This window comes from Panthera uncia, chromosome C2, assembly GCF_023721935.1.
Source record: "Panthera uncia isolate 11264 chromosome C2, Puncia_PCG_1.0, whole genome shotgun sequence".
Lineage (NCBI taxonomy): Eukaryota > Metazoa > Chordata > Mammalia > Carnivora > Felidae > Panthera > Panthera uncia.
The window spans coordinates 119,141,647-119,160,406 of NC_064810.1; the positions used below are offsets into that span (position 1 = coordinate 119,141,647).

The following is an 18,760-nucleotide window of genomic DNA, read 5'->3' on the forward strand; positions in this document are numbered from 1 at the left end:
ATGACCTCTAAGATCCTTTCCAATTCTAAGAGTTTATGACAAAGAAGTATGCATAACAGCAACTCTCAAAGTATTAACAATAATGAAGTTAGTCATTAATACTAATGGTGGACAATAATATAGGTTGATTAGGGGCACCTTGGTGACTCAGTTGGTTAAGCGTCCGACTTCAGTTCAGGTCATGACCTCACAGCTTGTGGGTTTGAGCCCCACGTCAGGCTCTGTGCTGACAGCTCAGAGCCTGGAGCTGCTTCAGATTCTGTGTCTCCCTCTCTCTGCCCCTTGCCCTTGCTCTCTCCCTCAAAAATAAATAAACATTAAAAAAATTTTTTTAAATAATATAGGCTGATTAATTCAATAACTATTCACAATCACTATTCCCTTTTTGTTCCTCTACTGTGAAAGCTGGAAAGCCAAATACTTCACCTCCTATTATTATTATTATTATTATTATTGCCTCTGGAAGTGGCTCTGGGACATAATTCAGGCAACTGAGGAATAGACTAAAGACACCAGTGAGGGCACCCCATCCCAAGTAAAAGTATCTTCCCAAGTTTCTTTTTCTTGCTAAAGAAAACAACAACAACAATATCCTTTTGCCCCTCATTTTTCCCTAAGAACGTGAATATAAGACTAGAAAATATAGTAGCCATCTTGGGACTATGAAGAAGAGGTATGAGAATGAGGCTTCATGCCAAAGATGTTGAGAGCAGAAAGAAGAGAGCTTGGCTCCCAAGGGTAACACTCGTCACTTACTAGCCCTAATCTTCCCACCCCTAGACTTTTTGTTGTGAGAGACAATAAACCACTATCTGTTTAAGACAGTGTAGTCGGGTGTTCTGGTATTGCCAGACAAATGTACTGTCGGCTGATTCATTAGTGTTTAAAAGAAGATCTCACTCTTAAATACAGAGAACAAACTGAGGGCTGCTGGAAGGGAGGTGGGTGGGGGGATGGGCTAATTGGGCAAGGGGCATTAAGGAGGGCACTTGTTGGGATGAGCACTGGGTGTTGTATGTAAGCGATGAATCATGGGAATCTACCCCCAAAACCAAGAGCATACTGTATACACTGCATGTTAGCCAACTTGACAATAAATTATATATAAAAAAATAAATTTTATTTAGGTAACATTCAATGCGATATTGGTTTCAGGAGTAGAAATCCATGATTCATCACTTACTGTATGTAATTATTTTTATATGTTGTTGGATTCAATTTGCACATTTTTTATAATTTGTGTCTATGTTTATCATAGATAATGATCTGTAGTTTACTTATGATGGTTTTATCTGGCTCTCTTTTCTGGGTAATAACAGGTCTCATAAAATGAATTGGTCAATGATTTGGGCAATTTCTCAGTTCTTTCTCTGTTTTGGAAGTGTTTGTAAAGGACTGGTATTTTTTAAATTTTTTAATTAAATATTTCATAAATTTAAGGATAAAAAAATTAAATGAATTAACATATGTAAAGCTCTTAGAAGATATTTTGGTACCTAGTAAGTGTTATACAAGTTTTAATATTACTACTGACCGTATTTCAGCAATTTTTTAATAGGGAATTCTGATTTCTCAAAAATATTATTAAAACGTATATAAATTACTGTTAATCAGGGCTTCTCAACCTCAATGGTATTGACATTTTAGACTCAATGATTCTTTGTTGGGGGGGGGGGGGCTGTCCCGTGAATTTTAGGATGTTTAGCAGCATCCATATCCCCTATGCAATAGATCCCAGCACGCCTATCAGTTGTGACAACCATAAATGTCTCCAGACATTGCCAAATGTCTCCTGCAGGGCAAAACCATTACCTGGTTGAGAACCACTGCTATAAATCTATCAAGGCTACAAAAGGAACTACATAAATTTATAGTTTAAAATATTAAGTAATTTTGAAGGGCGACTGGGTGGTTCGGTTGGTAAAGCATCCAACTTCGGCTCAGGTCATGATCTCCTGGACCGTGGGTCTGAGCCCCACGTCGGGCTTTGTGCTGACAGCTCAGAGCCTGGAGCCTGCTTCGGATTCTGTGCTTCCTTCTCTTTCTGCCCCTCCCCTACTTGTTCTCTCTCTCTCAAAAAAAATAAAACATTAAAAAAATTTTTAAAAATATTAAGTAATTTTGAAAATATAAGAAATGCTTACAAAATGTAAAGAATAGGAAACTATGCCAACAATCCTTTTTTGAACTGAGGTGTTTCAATATAATTTTGGACCTTTATACTTGGGTTCATTTTTTCCCGTTAAGTGTAGTGGCCAGTTAAAAATGTGTGATTCTCTTTGTCAAGCGTGTTTTAACTAGTAAAATAAGGCTTATGCTCAACACTATAGTTTCCAAAGATAATCGTTGAAAGTGAAGGTAGAAGATCACTTAAATTCGACATAACAGAGGCCCCCATGATTCCTAAATTCTGATAGAACAGGCCTTATAAACAGATGATCTATACCAGCAGTGTCCAACAGAACTTTCTTTCTTGTTGGAAATATTTTATTCTGGGATATCCAATATGGAAGCTATCATATACATGTGACTACTGAGCATCTGAAATGTGGCTAATGTGACTCAGGGACTGAATTTTAAATTTGAAGTAATTAAAATTTAAATATCTACATGTGGCTAGAGGCTACATTATTGGATAGCACAGACATATACCCTTCAAGAAATTATTTTAACTGTTATTTTCTTCCTTAGGAATGTCTTTTGTCTATGGCAGGCCCCCTTTTCTCCTTGCCCTATAAAGAAGGTTACAACCAGGCAAATATGAGTGGATGTAAAGGACAGGTATGAAGGCAAGGTAGGTATGCAAAGAAGTGGAAGCAATGTGAACAACTTACTTCAAGGGGACACCCCTTCTCTCCCCAGAAATGCTATGGAGCACAGACATAGCACATCTTGTTAAATAAAATAGAAATGGGTTTTCATAATCCACACAATAGATGGTCCTTCTAATCATTATATTGTATACCCTGCAAGTGAATGTGGTTTGTCCCTTCTACTTCTCAAACATTATGCATCTCTGAGAAGGTTCATTACGTTACACTTTACAAATCTGCTGAAGGGGCACCTGGGTGGCTTAGTTGGTTAAGTGTCTGACTTCAGCTCAGGTTATGACCTCACGGTTTGTGGGTTTGAGTCTCCCATCAGGTTCTGTGCTGACAGCTCGGAGCCTGGAGCCTGCTTCAGATTCTGTGTCTCCCTCTCTCTCTGCCCCTCCCCCTACCCCACTCACGCTCTGTCTCTCTGTCTCTCTGTCTCTCTCTCAGGAATAAACATCAAAAAAAAATTTTTTAGGGGCGCCTGGGTGGCGCAGTCGGTTAAGCGTCCGACTTCAGCCAGGTCACGATCTCGCGGTCCCTGAGTTCGAGCCCCGCGTCAGGCTCTGGGCTGATGGCTCGGAGCCTGGAGCCTGTTTCCGATTCTGTGTCTCCCTCTCTCTCTGCCCCTCCCCTGTTCATGCTCTGTCTCTCTCTGTCCCAAAAATAAATTAAAAACGTTGAAAAAAAAAATTAAAAAAAAAATTTTTTTTAAACCCACAAATCTGTTGTAAATCTAATATTCCCTAACAGACCCTGCAGTCTCTGAAGATAGGAAACTTATTTATATTTAAATTCTTTCTACCATGAAGGCAAAGCCTCATATATAGGAGGGAAGGAGTAAATCACAAATCTCTAATATAAGTATGTTATAAATACATAATTTCTATAAAGGTTTAGAAAAAGCAGAGCAGGAGTTAGTATAGCAGACATAATTTATAAGGAAGGTCTAAGAATCACCACTAAAGAGTTAGATGACAATTGTATTACATCAGCCACACAAAACCTGTTCTTTACTATGTATTTTTCAGATTTATAAAGTCACGTCCCAGGTGATCTGGCAAGAATTCTGATTATTTTGTTACATACAATTTGGTACAAATAATGTAGTTGGACTTTTTATATAAGTCCCAATACATTTAGTTGATAGGTAGCTAGCTCTTTAAAGGCTAGGATAAAATACAAATGGCATAGAACATTTCATCTGCACTGAAATAGTTCCAAAAGCTTTTAACTGCGATGTTCATCTGGGTAGTTTTTTCTAACTCTCCCCCCTGCCTGGTTTATACACACATACTTCTTGGAAAATCATGTGGGACAGCCCACTGTTGCTGATGGGAATGTGCTTCTCAGATGTGTTGGGGTGGTTTTTAAAAAGTTGAAAACCCCTCTCCTAAAAACTCATGTTGGCAATTCTGCACAGGTTGTGGGTGCACACAAACATTCTAATTCCTACAAGAATCATCATTGAAAACAAGATAATTTTTTCAAGGCCATCCTCTAGGCACAGATCAGCAGTGACAACAGTGAACTATATGAATGGCTAACAGTTACTGATTGCCTGCTATGGTTCAGATACTGTTCTGGGCGGTTACCATGTATTATTTCATTTAATCTTCATAGCAACTGAATGAAGTATATAATATTGCTGTTCCCATTTTAGTTGAGCAGATAGGGACAGAGAAGTTAAGAATCTGGTGCAGTATCACACAGGTAGTAAACGATAGAGTCAAGATTCCAGGCCAGGCTGAGTGGCTCCAAAATTGCAATCCTTCTACTATTCCACACCACAGCTACACTTGCTCAGGGAAAGCTTGCTTGCAGCCAAGTTAGGAAAAGCAGGTCCTTTTCTGATCACGGACTCAGGTTTACTGAGTGCATGGACAGGAGAAGGCAGCAAGTTGATTATAACACTTACTACTCTGAAAGGCTATGAAGATGAAAATTGAGGGTTTAAAAAAAGGTACATTTTCTTTTTTTTTTTTATTTTTTTTTATTTATTTTTGGGACAGAGAGAGACAGAGCATGAACGGGGGAGGGGCAGAGAGAGAGGGAGACACAGAATCGGAAACAGGCTCCAGGCTCCGAGCCATCAGCCCAGAGCCTGACGCGGGGCTCGAACTCACGGACCGCGAGATCGTGACCTGGCTGAAGTCGGACGCTTAACCGACTGCGCCACCCAGGCGCCCCAAAAAAAGGTACATTTTCTAAGCTATACGGGTATCTGGCAAAATCAAGTGGTCAAAAAATGCACCCCATATGCTTATCAACAAGTCAATAAAATATTCCTAGTGAGATGGAAAACCTAAAATTAAAGTGAGAGCTCAATATTTACAAAACCTTTTTCTTTCCTTTTTTGAGAAAGAAAGAGAGAGCATGAGCAGGGGAGAGGGGTAAAGGGAGAAGGAGAGAATCCCAAGCAGGCACCACCATGTCCAGCACAGAGCCTGCCTGGAGGCTCACCTCAACCGTGAGATCATGACCTGAGCCAGTATCAATCAAGAGTTGGCTGCTCAACTGACTGAGCCACCCAGGCACCCCATACAACCTTCTCTTTCTTTTTAAAAAAAATTTTTTTTAATGTTTATATTTTTTAGAGAGAAAGACAGACAGACAGAATGGGGGAGGGGTAGAAAGAGAGGGCGAGACACAGAATACAAGGCAGACTCCAGGCTTTGAGCTGTCGGCACAGAGCCAACATGGGGCTTGAACCCAGCCCAGGAGATCATGACCTGAGCCGAAGTCAGACGCTTAAATGACTGAGCCACTCAGGTGCCCCTCTTTTTTTTTTTTAAATGTTTATTTTATTTTTGAGAGAGAGAGAACATGAGGGAGGGACACAGAGAGAGGGGGACAGAGGATCCAAAGTGAGCTCTGTGCTGACAGCAGAGAGCCTGATGCAGGGCTTGAACTCATGAACTGTGAGATCATGACCTGAGCCAAAGTCAGACACTTAACCAACTGAGCCACTCAGGCATCCTACAAAACCTTTTCTTATTATAGAATCTGGAAATCATGTTGACCCCATGATTAGAAATAAATGTGACAGGCAGGTCATTAAAGGCCTCATTACAACCCTTCACTAAAGCTCACAGTGCGACCAGTAACCTATGTTTACAACAATTAACTTTTTCTTACAAAATGTTTATTGAGAACAGTTAAGAAGAGTGCTCTACCCCGTAACTAAAAATACATTATTTTTTAAGTGCCACTTCTATTAAAGGAGCTTCCAAAATTGACTAAAATGAAGTCACAGTAGCGCTTAACTATTCTCAGAGTTTTACATGTGTGCTAATTCATGTAGTCTTCAATTCTCAAAACAATCTAGTGAGGGAGATATTATTGTTATTTACATTGTATAGGAGAAAACTAAGTAACTTTCTGAAGGTCACACAAGCGGAGGCGCTGGGATTCAAATTCAGGTATCCTGGCTCTAGGGTCCACTCTCAGCCATTAAGTGGAGCGTCAAAATGCAGAGAAGATATTTTTCCTGTCGGACATTATTTTGTTGAACAAAACCTAACCGTGGCAGAAATGGAAATGACATAAAATGGCTGAAGAGGAACTCCTCTACAAAGATTTGTCATGTGTTTTGTTATATCCAATGTTCAATATAAAATATATTTAAATTTTATATTTAAAAATATTTGAAATACATTTATACTTTAATTCCAATCTTCCTTATATTCAAACCAGCAGTATTTTTCCTCTAAATATATATGTTTTTAACTGGGCTTACTAAATTAACCATGGAAAATTTCTAACTTTCTTTTCAGAGCATTATCCTGAAAAGTTAGCTCTTGGCAATAACTTTAAAAAGCAGAAAAATAGGGGCACCTGAGTGGCTCAGTCTGTTTGAGCATCTGACTCTTGATTTTGGCTCAGGTCATGATCCCAGGGTCGTGGGATTGAGCCTTGCGTGTCAGGCTCCACGCTGAGCATGAAGCCTGCTTAAAGAATCTCTCTCCTGCCTCCTCCCTGCTTGCATGTTCTCTCTCTCTCTCTCTCTCTCTGAAAAAAAAAAAAAAAAAAAAAAAGTGCTTCCCTGTTAAAAATTCTGCAGAAAACATTTTTAAAAAGTTACATTTATTATCAGATGTCTACTAAACTTCTAAAGGAACATTTAAGCTTTTTTTTTTCTCTGACCCTAAAGACTTCTACATTAGCTTCAGTTAAATAAAACAATTTTGAGCTTATTCCTTATGCCTAGAAGACTGCCAAGTGAATATTCAATAACTACGTCATTGAAATTTCCAACCGTGCAACTAACTAACATGTAAATCAAAAGACTGTACACTAAGTGTGATCTACCATTTGAGGGGGTAGTTCTTACTATCAATGAAAATGCTCCCATGTTACTAAATCACAACAGTCTACCTTACTGCGGTCTATATATGGTGATCACACACACACACACATCCATACGTGGATCAGCCTGCTTCTTCATGTTTCCTGGTGTAATTACACCCAAGTATATACATACTGAAATGCAAATGAATTAGAATATACTTTCCTTTTACTTGTATTTTATAATTCAGTTATTTTATATTTATATATTACAATTATTATATACACTTTAATTATGTGTTAGTTATGAATTTCAGGATAGTAATGGGGACATAGTTTATAAAAAGGAATGGGTTTGAGAGGGGAAGATTTACTGATTTAGATGTTACTTGTGATATAAGAATGCACCTTGCATTGATGGAAAATTAAATAGGTGAAGATGACCAACATGTTTCCATTATACTAGCAAAAGAAAATTCAGTATTGTTTAATCCAATGGAAAGAAAAGGCTGTTCAATGCCTAACTTTTGCTTTAGAACTCATAATTAAATGTCACAGTGTGTCTTTCTGATGAAACAATATGTGCTAAACTTTCAGATGGCTATGCAGATGAGCTGATATCATCCCAGGATGGGTAGGATCAGTGCTGCTCTGTCCCAGCCCCTCCTCCTCTTCCACCCTCAGATGGCGATGCGGAGTAGAAACAGAGCTTTGTTCGGCAGTGGGCCTGTGGTTTTGCTGTGTGGAAAATCTACTTATGACTCCATCCTTCACGCTGCATTTACGTTCTGTCATACTGACTAAAATAACTAGACATTCTTACTGATTTTCTCTTCAGTGCAAAGCCAAATATTTGGTTCACATTTTATGGATATATCCTTTTAAAAATGTCAAACAAAAGCTGCTAAAATAGCTCACTGTACAATGATAAGCATTCAAGTGGTCAAACATTTTTGTGTATTGTAATTAACTTTTTATCTCATTATTTAATATGCATGTACTACACAATCAGGATTATGAAAGCAAAATAAGATTCATTTCTAATGGATACACATGTTTCAATAGACTTTACAAAATGAACCATATAAGCAAGTTATTAAATATGACCTGGAAAAGTATCTTCAATAGCAGAACTTGCAAAAGGACACACACACACACCAAACTAAAAAGCCTAAGTATAACTCAAAAGAAAAATTATTTGAAACTGCTGTCATTAATTTACAAAAAAGAAAAATGATCTGGATAAATTACAAAGATGGGAGCCAATACTCTTTCCAACTACTTCTCTAAGCTGAAACACGGTGCCCCTATTGATTCTTCTTCAACTGAAAATCCCTGAAAAGGGGCACCTGAGTGGCTCGGTCGATTGAGCAACCGACTTTGGCTCAAGTCATAATCTTGCAGTCCATGAGTTCGAGCCCCATGGGCATCAGGCTCTGTACTGACAGCTTGGAGCCCGGAGCCTGCTTTGGATTCTGTGTCTCCCTCTCTCTCTGCCCTTAACCCACTCACATTCTGTCTCTGTCTCTCTCAAAAATAAATAGACATTAAAAAGATTAAAAAAAAAAAAAAAAAAAAAGGAAAGAAAGAAAATCCCTGAAAAAATAAGCATATATAGAATGTGTTGTGATACATGGTTTGGGGCAGAAGTAGTGAAGTAACTACATCTAAGCAGGGTGACTTTCCCACTTGTCTCATTCCTCCTAGTCTGCACTTACATATTGCCCCTCAACTCTGTGGTTTCAGCAGGTGTTCACTGAAGACACACATTCACCATATGTAAACTTACATAAACCTCTTCAAAGTCTTTGCTGGACTGTACTTATAGCTCTAGTCACAGTTTTCTGTAAGATATGATTATGTTAATCACATGGTTAAGTTTCCTAAACTTGATAGTATTATACTTAATATTATAGGATAAAAAGGTGCTTTATTTACCCCATATGGTAATTAATTTTCTCAGTAAACTGTGAAAAAATGCATAATAAAGCAAGTTTCCAGAGAAATCAGATTAGTATGAAATATGAAAACCAATATGAAAGCCTATGAATTCTAGTTTTTAAATTATATTTTAACATTTTTTTATGTATCTGCATCACTTAGATATAAGAAGATTCAGATTGACAAACTGAAGAAGTGAATGATAAAGATTTTTCAAAATTCATAGCTTGTGGCCTTTATTATGGAATAATTCAAAATAAACTTGTGGTCCATAAACTGTTACCAGATAACCTCCATTAAATGTGAATGAGTTTGATAAAATTTAAGTATTTTCTCACACTTCTACATTTCCAGGTAATAAACTTTAACTTTTATTACTACCAAATAAGAGTATATGAATATTTTTTCAAATTAAAGCTTTCACTTGACATATTACCTTATTAACATGAAGCTTAAAGTTGTACATAAAATTGTAATAATGATGGGGAGCCTGGGTGGCTTAGTCGGTTGAGCGTTTGATTTCGGCTCAGGTTATGATCTCACGGCTTGTGAGTTCGAGACCCGCGTCAGGCTCTGTGCTGACAGCTCAAAGCCTGGAGTCTCTTCAGATTCTGTGTCTTTCTCTCTCTCTCTGCCCCTCCCCTGCTCACACTCTGTCTCTGTCTCTCAAAAATAAATAAACATTAAAAAAAAATTTAAAATTTGTAATAATGACAATTCAAATGAAGTAAACAGAATAAACCATTTATTAAAACACTGTGTAATAAAATAAACTTTTTGACCCAGTGCTACAGTGGTAAACATTTCCCCCTCATTAACATTCTACCTAAAACAGTTAAATTACAACATAATCTGACCAGAACAAATACTTCTGTTCTTTACTATTCAATGTTTGGACAGTGAGGTGAGTACAGATTTAGGTTTTCTTGATGAACCAAAGATAGAGGATAATAGCCTAAAAGACAACCACAATTCCATATGCCTGAAGATTAAATTTTATTTACCCTGTTCACTGGTCCAAACTTAAAATTTTCATTATATCATACAAAGACTTCATGAATCACCCCCTCCCAGCCAAAAATAAATATGAGGGACAAATTAAGGATAAGAGTTGGGTTTTAAACTGCACTTTATTTGTTTCTGTAACATTGTCTTTTTTTTTTTTTTTTTTTTAAACTGATCAACTATAAGCATGCAACAAGTTCTCTTCTGAATGGAACTGCTTCCACAACCCCCTGGATACCAATAAGCAAATTATAAAGTCATTAAATTTGTAGCTCTCTCCTCCTTTAAAGCACTTCTAAGCAGTGTGTGGGATACATACCACAGAGGTAGGAAAGACCATCTTTAATAAATTATCTTCTTAATTGTAGAGAATTTCTGAAAATAAAACAAAATGCTAAGCCATGCCTTTGATGAGTACCAAAGGACCACAGAGCCATCTCCTCCTATTTGAAGAATTAGTTCCCTGGAGTGTTCTGGCCTTTGTAGGGCACTTGATAACAAGATCCACCAGGGCTCCAAACAAATGCACTAAGAAAGCCTCCACTCTCATTTGCCGATTCTTTGGACCACCCAATCCTGCTGGCAGAGAGGGCAGCGATTGTTCTGTTTCACCCACAGAGACATGCAGCAGTTGTGGAAGGAATGATTACATTCTCCCCAGACCACTGAAAGGAAAAAAAAAAAAAAAAGAATATTTGACATTACATATTTTAATTTAAATTATCCAACTCAAAATTACAGGCTATTTTATATTATGAAGAATAATCATGATTCATAATCTTGAATAAAGATGGCTAATTAGTCAACATTTTTTCTATCTATGAAGAAGTAACAACTTACCTGTGTAAACCACACTTAAGAAGTGAGATGAGGCGCTGTGACTGGGGGACTTTTTCATCATTGTTTAGAGTCTGTGAGTGATGTGGTGGCCCCCAGCCCCTACACAGCTCCACATGCTGTCTTCCTGAAGTTAGGAGATTAAAGAACTTGAGCCTTCCTTAGATCCCAGACCTTCTCAGTCAAAGACTGACCTTGGAGACCTTTTGATCTTTATTTATTGAAAAACATCCTCCTGATTTTTATTTACCAACATGAGTTTTCAGTTCATAGTAGTCTGTTATAAATAGATGACATACTTCTAAACATTATCAGCTGTACATCTACTCAGTTATTTTCTAGAAGTGTTGATGTCATCCATAAGCAGTGCAATTCCTCATGTGACAAACACATGAACTTTTCAAAGTGGTTGGCTAGAAACAGAGGACTTTCTGTGATCAAAGAAAGGTGCCCTAAACCTCACAATTCTCAAGTTAAATATTTCTTTTTTTTTTTTTTTAAATGGGGTTTCTTTTTATTTTTAATTTTTTTTTTAACGTTTTATTTATTTTTGAGACAGAGAGAGACAGAGCATGAATGGGGGAGGGGCAGAGAGAGGGAGACACAGAATCGGAAGCAGGCTCCAGGCTCTGAGCCATCAGCCCAGAGCCCGACGCGGGGCTCGAACTCACGGACCGCGAGATCGTGACCTGAGCTGAAGTAAGACACTTAACCGACTGAGCCACCCAGGCGCCCCTCAAGTTAAATATTTCTTAAACCAAGGGCAATCTCCCATAATCTGAAATGCAATCTCAAATGTGGGCTTTATTTGTCCCTTGCTTGACCTATATGATAACAGAACAATGAAAGAACATGGAAAAAAAAGAAAAAAATAACCAACTTCTTATGAAAACTGGCTACAGGGCGTAGGAAGCAAAAGGAAATCACTTTAAGTGTTTCAGGGGGAAGAAACAGGATTTGATAAATACTGAATACATCATTATTAAAAAGCTATATATAAACCACGCAAACACAAAGTACAAAGTTAACCTTTCATTTTCAGAAAAGCTTTTATATATAGCAATCTAGAAGTGATGACTTCAAGAACTAGGACATAAAAACCTTTGAACTGCTTAAAATATTTATCCTAAAACAACTTTTGTAGTCCCAGGCTATTAGCAAAATTCAACAGATTTCCATATACAAACTACATTGCAAAAGAGAGCACTTAGAATTTTTTCTATGTTGGCTGAAAAGTTAAATACTGAATAATAACAGTACTGAAAACTGCAATGCTTTATTAGAATAAAACCCTACCAAATCTGACCTATAACACAGTTAAAATTTAAATGACATTTTGGTAATCCCTTACAATTTTCTTAACAGAAAAGAATTATTTCTTTGTTGATTATCAAATATTTACTATGGCCATGTCTGGAATATATAATCAATTCTTCTTAATTACAGGCAATAAAAGAACTTGCAGATTAATTCCATTAAGGCCTTTTGAGAACTAACACATTTTACATTAATAATAGATCACTGCTTTACAGTTTATTTTTATGTATTGATAAAGTCAATCTTAATCACAAATTCAAACATCCCCACTGAGAGAAAACCTTCAGTTGAAAAAGCAAGAGAATGAAATTACAACATACCAACACAATCCTCTTGTTTGTTTTCAGCTTGACATCTAAGACAGGCATCTAAAAGTAAACAAATAGCAATTCTCATTCTGATGCTCAGAATGCAATTTCTAAAACCCAGACACTTCAAAGTCAAATAAAAGCCCAAAGGGTTAGAGATGGAGATAAAAGATTCAAACTATTTATTTCTCATCTAAACATAACTGTTTAAAGATGAATAAAGTGCAAGGCACTCTACTCATTTACTTATGACCAGGAGCAATTTCACATGGGTTACTGACCCTCTATTTTCACCAGCTCTGATAAAAACGTGTCCCCGAGGTGGATTCAACCACCAGAGAAAACTATGCCATACTTCATTATACTAGAAGTTCCTATAAGCTCACTGGGCATGCTCACATAGATCAACCTTGGGGGTAGCTTATTTTCAAGACACCTTTTAAACGTAAGCCATGCATATAAATTGGTATTTGCCTGTACACACATAAAGAAACTCTAGAAGAATAATCAAGTAACTAATAATAAAGTCTACCTAAGAGAAGATGGAATGGGAAGGAGTCTTCATTGTATAGTTTCTTAAAATTCTGAATTTTGTGACTGTATGATCTATATAAAAATTAAATTAAAATTAATTTTTAAAGAACCTCTTAAATACTAGATTCTCTCTCTCTCTTTTTTTTTTTTTTAAGAAAATGCTCCTTCTACAAATATGTCTGAGTCCAAAGCATTTATCCAACAATGGCAATGTATTTTAATAATTTACTTGGGAGTACATTTTAAGAATGGGAACGTAAAGGGTATATTAGTTTTCAAAATTTAATCTATACTACTATTTGCTTGATGAAGGAGGTACTATAGGATATTTTAGGGACCAATGAAATGGATTCATTCACTAGCTGGAAGAGGAGTCCAAGATAGGTAAAAGGAAGTTCAAACCAACAACAACAACAAAATAGTTTTTAACATAAATTAGAGAAAAAGAATTCTGTAAAAATAGATACACGGTGGAGCTGAAGCCTGGTCCTTTTCTTAACACTGGATTATGCTCAGGCATTTGTTTGCTCCTCTCTGCATGCTCTTACCCTAAAAAAACTCACCACCCTGGCCACTTCGGTGTGGACTGAAAACAACCACTGCCTCCTGAGGCTTTCTTCAATCCCACAATTACTGAGTATCTGCTCTGTATATGGAGTTATGCACTGGGGACACCAAAATGACCAAGTCTGGGTCCCTGGTCTCACCAGGAAATGGGGAGGTAGGCAGGCAAACAACTAAATATCATAAGGATCATGATATAAGGGTGAGGACACAGCTCTGGTTCTGTATAATCACAGAATTACAGTCTGTGTACCCAACTACCTCTTTCACAAATTAGGAAAACAAGACTCCAGAAGGTATGTCAAATGTCCAAGTTAACATAAATAGCCATGAAGGGTTACTCTGGCTCTTTAGAACTCAGCAGTACTAGCAAACCTATTTTCCTCTTCTTCAACACTTGCTCACTGTGCCATCTGCTCCTTTCAGAACGAAGGAAACCAGAGAGTGTTAACCACATCAGAATGGGCTGACAGGCAGATCTTGGATCAAGAAGTCGTAACAAATCATTTAGGTGTATGAGAGGAATTTGAAAATTTAAGGAATTAAGTGGCCTCTTTTGCAGAATCTAGGAATCTCGGGATTATGACTGACATTTGATTTAGACTCATTATCAAAACCCAACCTAAATCTATAAAAAGTCCTAAAGTTTTAGATAAAAGAAAAAAATTCTTTTCACGATATTCCTAAAATCTAAAACAAAACATTTCTAAGGAGTACAATAACAGTAACTCCTTTTAGAATGATGCTAACTAGGGTTAGCTTGGGAAGTCTGAAAAACAAACTTCCTTCTGCTGTCACCTGACCACTAAATGGATTTTAACACCTCATAAAGAAAATACAAAGGTCTAGTCCAGAACACTTTGCTGAACTCAAAGTACAGCTGTTGCAAATCTGCAAAATTAATCCACAGTAGCAGAACACTTGCTATAATTAGAAAGCTAATGTGAATGTGAAACATTTATAGCCCATATTTTGACTTACTCCAAATATCCCAGTAAAGTTTATGTGTTGCAAAGATGTCAACCATTACTCTGAATTCTGCATTTCTACCTACAGATCTAAAATTTTTCTTTGGGTAGAAATATAAAACACACTTTTCAGGAACATTCTTCATTTTGAACTAAAGGATATTTAGGGGATAAATTTTTAGCAAAGCTTGTCTTGCAAAAGAAGAAAAGATTAAGTGGCCTGGATAAGTTAACAATGCCACCCAAACTGGAAATTATGATTCTAGTTCTTAAGTAAGGGGTGGGGTAAGGGGGCTGTACTGCAGGCCAATAAGCTAGGTACTTTTAAGACCTAATATGCAAAACAAGTGGATCATGTCTGAAATCAAGTTCTTTCAAAAGTAAAAAGTAAAAAAAATCTGAATCCCTTTGCTGTAAATCCTCTTTGAAGCAAGTCCTCATGAATAAAAAACAAGTGTGTACTAAAGAGTGTAAATTGAAAAAAATCTCTTGATTCTGGTAGGTTTAAATTTCATCCCTTGAGAGAGAAATTCTGTTTATTTTCTCCAATTCTGTCATTTTTCAGAGCAAGACACAAAGTTTTCAAGCTATACAACCTCAGTTTTCACCTACCCCCAAGAAACAAAATTAAGATTCTCTCTCAGTAGTTTTAAATGCTCTGTTTAAAAAAATAACTGGCATTTAGAATAGCATCTCTTTTTCAAGGTGGTCTGAGATCTTAAAAAAGACAGGATATAAAATATAAAAGGATGAAGCTGTTCTGAAAGGTTTCGCGTGGCCCAGTAGTTTTATTCGAAATATCACAGAAACAAGTTAAGACTTATTTGTACAACAGGGCTCTCCACAAAGGCCTGACTCAGACAGGGCAGGATCTTCAGAAAATGGCATCCTTTGATAGGAGGGGCCAGAAAAAGTTTTATATTTCTGAATAAAGGGCTTACATTCTTCAACTCCCATGAACCTTAAAAATATTCGTGAACCACACTGTATCCCCCTTCAAGACAAGCGAGTGCCATCTGACCCATCCTGAAACATCCAGAGTTAAAAGCCCTCAGAATAGCAGTAGCTAATTCGGAAATGGCAATGGCTAGGAACATTTTCTTCCTTTCGCCTCTCAAGAGCGAACTGAGGGTGTCGTTTCTGTGGAAGATGACTCCAGAGCATCACTTTGGTGCGTGACCACAACCATTAAAGTGCCCTACTTATTCAGGGCCTTTAACCTGACCCCTCTGCGGTTTGCTTTTAGGCATGGAGCTGGCCAAACAAACCCAAGTGGCTTCTCCCAGCGGCCAACAAATCATCCAGTTTTATTTCCTTGGCCACACCCATCACTACCAGAAATTACCTTAATTCCTCAGCTCACTGCCCGTTTCTATCCCTAGAATACCAGGTCCGGGCGCTGGGCGCCTGCTGAGCCCCAGGCGGCGGCAGCAGCAGCCCTCGGGCCAGCAGCAGCACCGGTGGCTCCCGGCACCCCCGCCCCCACTCCTCTGGACTGGGGTCTCTCCCAGCCTTCGCCCGTCCTCCACGCCCAGAATCGGCCCGCGGAGGCCGTAGTTCGGCCCCGGCCTCGCGTGCAGCGCTTACCCATCACCTGGACCCTGCAGATGGCGCACGTATCGCACTCCACGTCCCAGCTCCACATGGCCACCGCGTTCCACTTCTTGAGAGAGAACATTTTGTCGCCTCCTGACTTGGAGCCTGCGCTCCCGGAGTGAGAGGACAGGGCGCAGGGTTCCTCGCCGTCTTCCACGTCGGCCATGGCGGCGGCGCGGAGCCGACAGCGGAGACGTTAAGTCGGGGTAGGCGGGCGGCTATGGCGGCTCTGTGGGGCCGCCCGGCGGGCCCACAGCGCCGCCTGCAGGCCGCGGGCCACCGCGGTGCCTACGACAAGGACCGCCCGGATTGGCTGGCGCGGCCCAGTGACGTCACATGACGCTAGCGCTTTGGCGCATTTCTCCCTGCACCTCGGCTCGCTGGGGCAACCCCAAGGGCTGAGGGCCTCCAGGGAGTTTCCGTTGTGAACCGCGGGCGGTGTGCTGTTGAGTATTGTTCTCCCGTGCTCCGGAGCACACTGTGCAGGCATCAGATGCCTTGCTGTGTGACTTCGTGAAACTTACCACTCTCACAAATTATCTTGTTAATATAACCATTTGTCTCGTTCTACCCCCCCCCCCCCCCCCGCCCCGCGACTCGTAAACTCTTTCAGAGCTGGGACCAGGCCTTTAACACCACCTTCTTCTTGGTATCTAGGAAACGTCTGGCCTCAGAAGTTCTGAGAAACCTGGTTCAGTGCTTCTCAAACTTTTTGGGCTCAGGACCCCGTTATACTTAAAAATTATTAGGACCTTAAAGAGACTTTATGTAAGATGCATATATTTGCTTTTTAATAAATTTTAATTGAGTGAAAAGAGAGAAATAGCTCTGAATACTGTTATGCAAATAGTTTTGACCTATTGGTCCCCTGGAAGGATGCCAAGAACCCTGGCATCCAGGCTCCGAAAACCTCTGATCTAGTTTGACCTCCTCCTTTTAATAAGGTCCAGAAAAGTAATTTAAGGAGTACACTGCTGTTACGTGAAGCTGACAGTTATGAAACGTGGGTTCTTCTACTTTTAGCCCGGGGTCATGTTCTTCCGTTTTCTCAAGCAAAGCAGACAACATCTTCATTTAAAAGATAAGAACGCTGAGGTAGTGAACGCCTAAGGAGATGCCTGATCACCACCACCACCTAGTGGTGGACACCTGTTACCAAAGGTTTGGAATTCAGAACATCCGATCTCCTCTTAATGGGCCTCTCAACATCTCTTGGTCTCCTGATACTGGGCCTTGTGCCTGGATAGGAGCTAACCAAACTCAAGGAGTTTGGCAGAGGATACAAGGATGCATAAATATGTAAAAATGGAAATATGGACACAGGGTCACATTTGGCTAGATGGTATGTGTGCGGCTTGTTGAGTGGAATGTGAAGTGCTGTGAAGGACAGAGATAATGCTGAGGACTGATGCTGTCAGGAAAAGCCTCATGGAAGAGGTCAAGTTTGAACTGGGGGGAGATGGGAGGCCCTCCAGACCAGGAAATGAGTGAAGAAAGCACTCCTCTCCCAAGCTGTCAGCCAGAACAGAGCAGTAGAAGTGGTGGCAGATGTTAATCTGACCACACTAACTTTATGAGCCAGATAAAAATGCTTGTAAACAAACCCAGATGAACCATACAAAACACATGTTCTGTTCATGTTAAACGACCACACATCAGACTAGAGACGGCTCTAAATGCAAACATCTAACAAAGGAGGAAGGCCGGTACTAGACAAGGATAAAATGCACTCTGCTGTTGGGAACGGGGCGGTTTGAAAGAAAAAGGAGAGACATGCAGTTGAAATGCTGAAAACTCAAGGACACTCTTTTTTCCCTACACTTTAACATCTCTTCAACCGGACAGAACTTCCCCTACCTGCTCCAGCTGGATTGCTCTCTGTACTGAGGAAAAATGTACTCATCTTTGTGTCTTCACTCACTGCTCTTTGCCAACATATATTCCTATAATATTTCTGGGAAATCACAGCACTTACTGTACTCTTTTGTCACCAGGTCACATAGCAACCAAAAAAGGCTATTACTGATGTTTATCAAACAATTTAAGTGTTTGTTCTTAAAAAGTTTATTTATGTATTTTGAGAGAGAGAGTGCACAAGCAGGGCAGAGAGAGAGAGAGAGAGAGAGAGAGAGAATCCCAAGCAGGCTCCACACCGTCAGTGCAGAGCCCCCATGGGATTCTCTCTCTCCCTCTCTCTCTCTGCCCCTCCCCTGCTTGCACGTGTGCATGCTCATGCTCTGTCTCTCTCTCTCTCTCAAATAGACATTAAAAAAATGAAAGAAATTTAAATTGACTGCTCATAAATGATAAAAATGTTAAAATAGTAAAATGATCTACAATGAAAAAAAGCAAGTACTGTTAATAGACTCTCCAGAAATTCCTATACATGTACAAACAGATACATAATACAAATCATTTAAAAAATTTTAATTGTGATAAAATACACACAATGAAGTTTATCACTATTTTGTGTAGAGTTCCATAGTATTAGGTACATTTACATTGTCAAAGTTTACATTTACATTTACAAAGTCCAGAACTTTTTCATCTTCCAAAATGGAAACTATATTCATCAAATGATTTTCTATCT

At 38.9% G+C, this 18,760-nt stretch overlaps 1 protein-coding gene across 2 annotated transcripts; it reads right to left on the reverse strand.

The window, feature by feature from the left end:
- Positions 1-9,764: 9,764 nt before the first annotated feature.
- On the reverse strand, positions 9,765-16,438 carry RNF7 (ring finger protein 7). Of its 2 annotated transcripts, none has more exons than XM_049629782.1 (3): positions 16,169-16,438; positions 12,521-12,568; positions 9,765-10,711 (listed from the first exon to the last, which is right to left on the reverse strand). In XM_049629782.1, the coding sequence occupies exons 1-3, from the start codon at positions 16,334-16,336 to the stop codon at positions 10,655-10,657; spliced, it is 273 nt and encodes a 90-aa protein (XP_049485739.1). In that variant the 5' UTR covers positions 16,337-16,438; the 3' UTR covers positions 9,765-10,654. The 2 variants fall into 2 exon arrangements, with proteins under 2 accessions (XP_049485739.1, XP_049485738.1); XM_049629781.1 differs by having other exon boundaries at positions 10,193-10,711; positions 16,162-16,438.
- Between the last annotated feature and the right edge of the window lie 2,322 nt (positions 16,439-18,760).

What these genes read in the sequence shown, in the direction of transcription:
- RNF7 (XM_049629781.1), bottom strand. Translation starts at nt 16,336, where the DNA reads ATGGCCGACGTGGAAGACGGCGAGGAACCCTGCGCCCTGTCCTCTCAC. An exon ending in CTGCAGGGTCCAGGTGATGG is followed by an intron (nt 12,569 to 16,161) that starts GTAAGCGCTGCA and finishes GTTTACTTTTAG; the next exon opens with ATGCCTGTCTTAGATGTCAA. An exon ending in CAAACAAGAGGATTGTGTTG is followed by an intron (nt 10,712 to 12,520) that starts GTATGTTGTAAT and finishes TTTTCCTTTCAG; the next exon opens with TGGTCTGGGGAGAATGTAAT.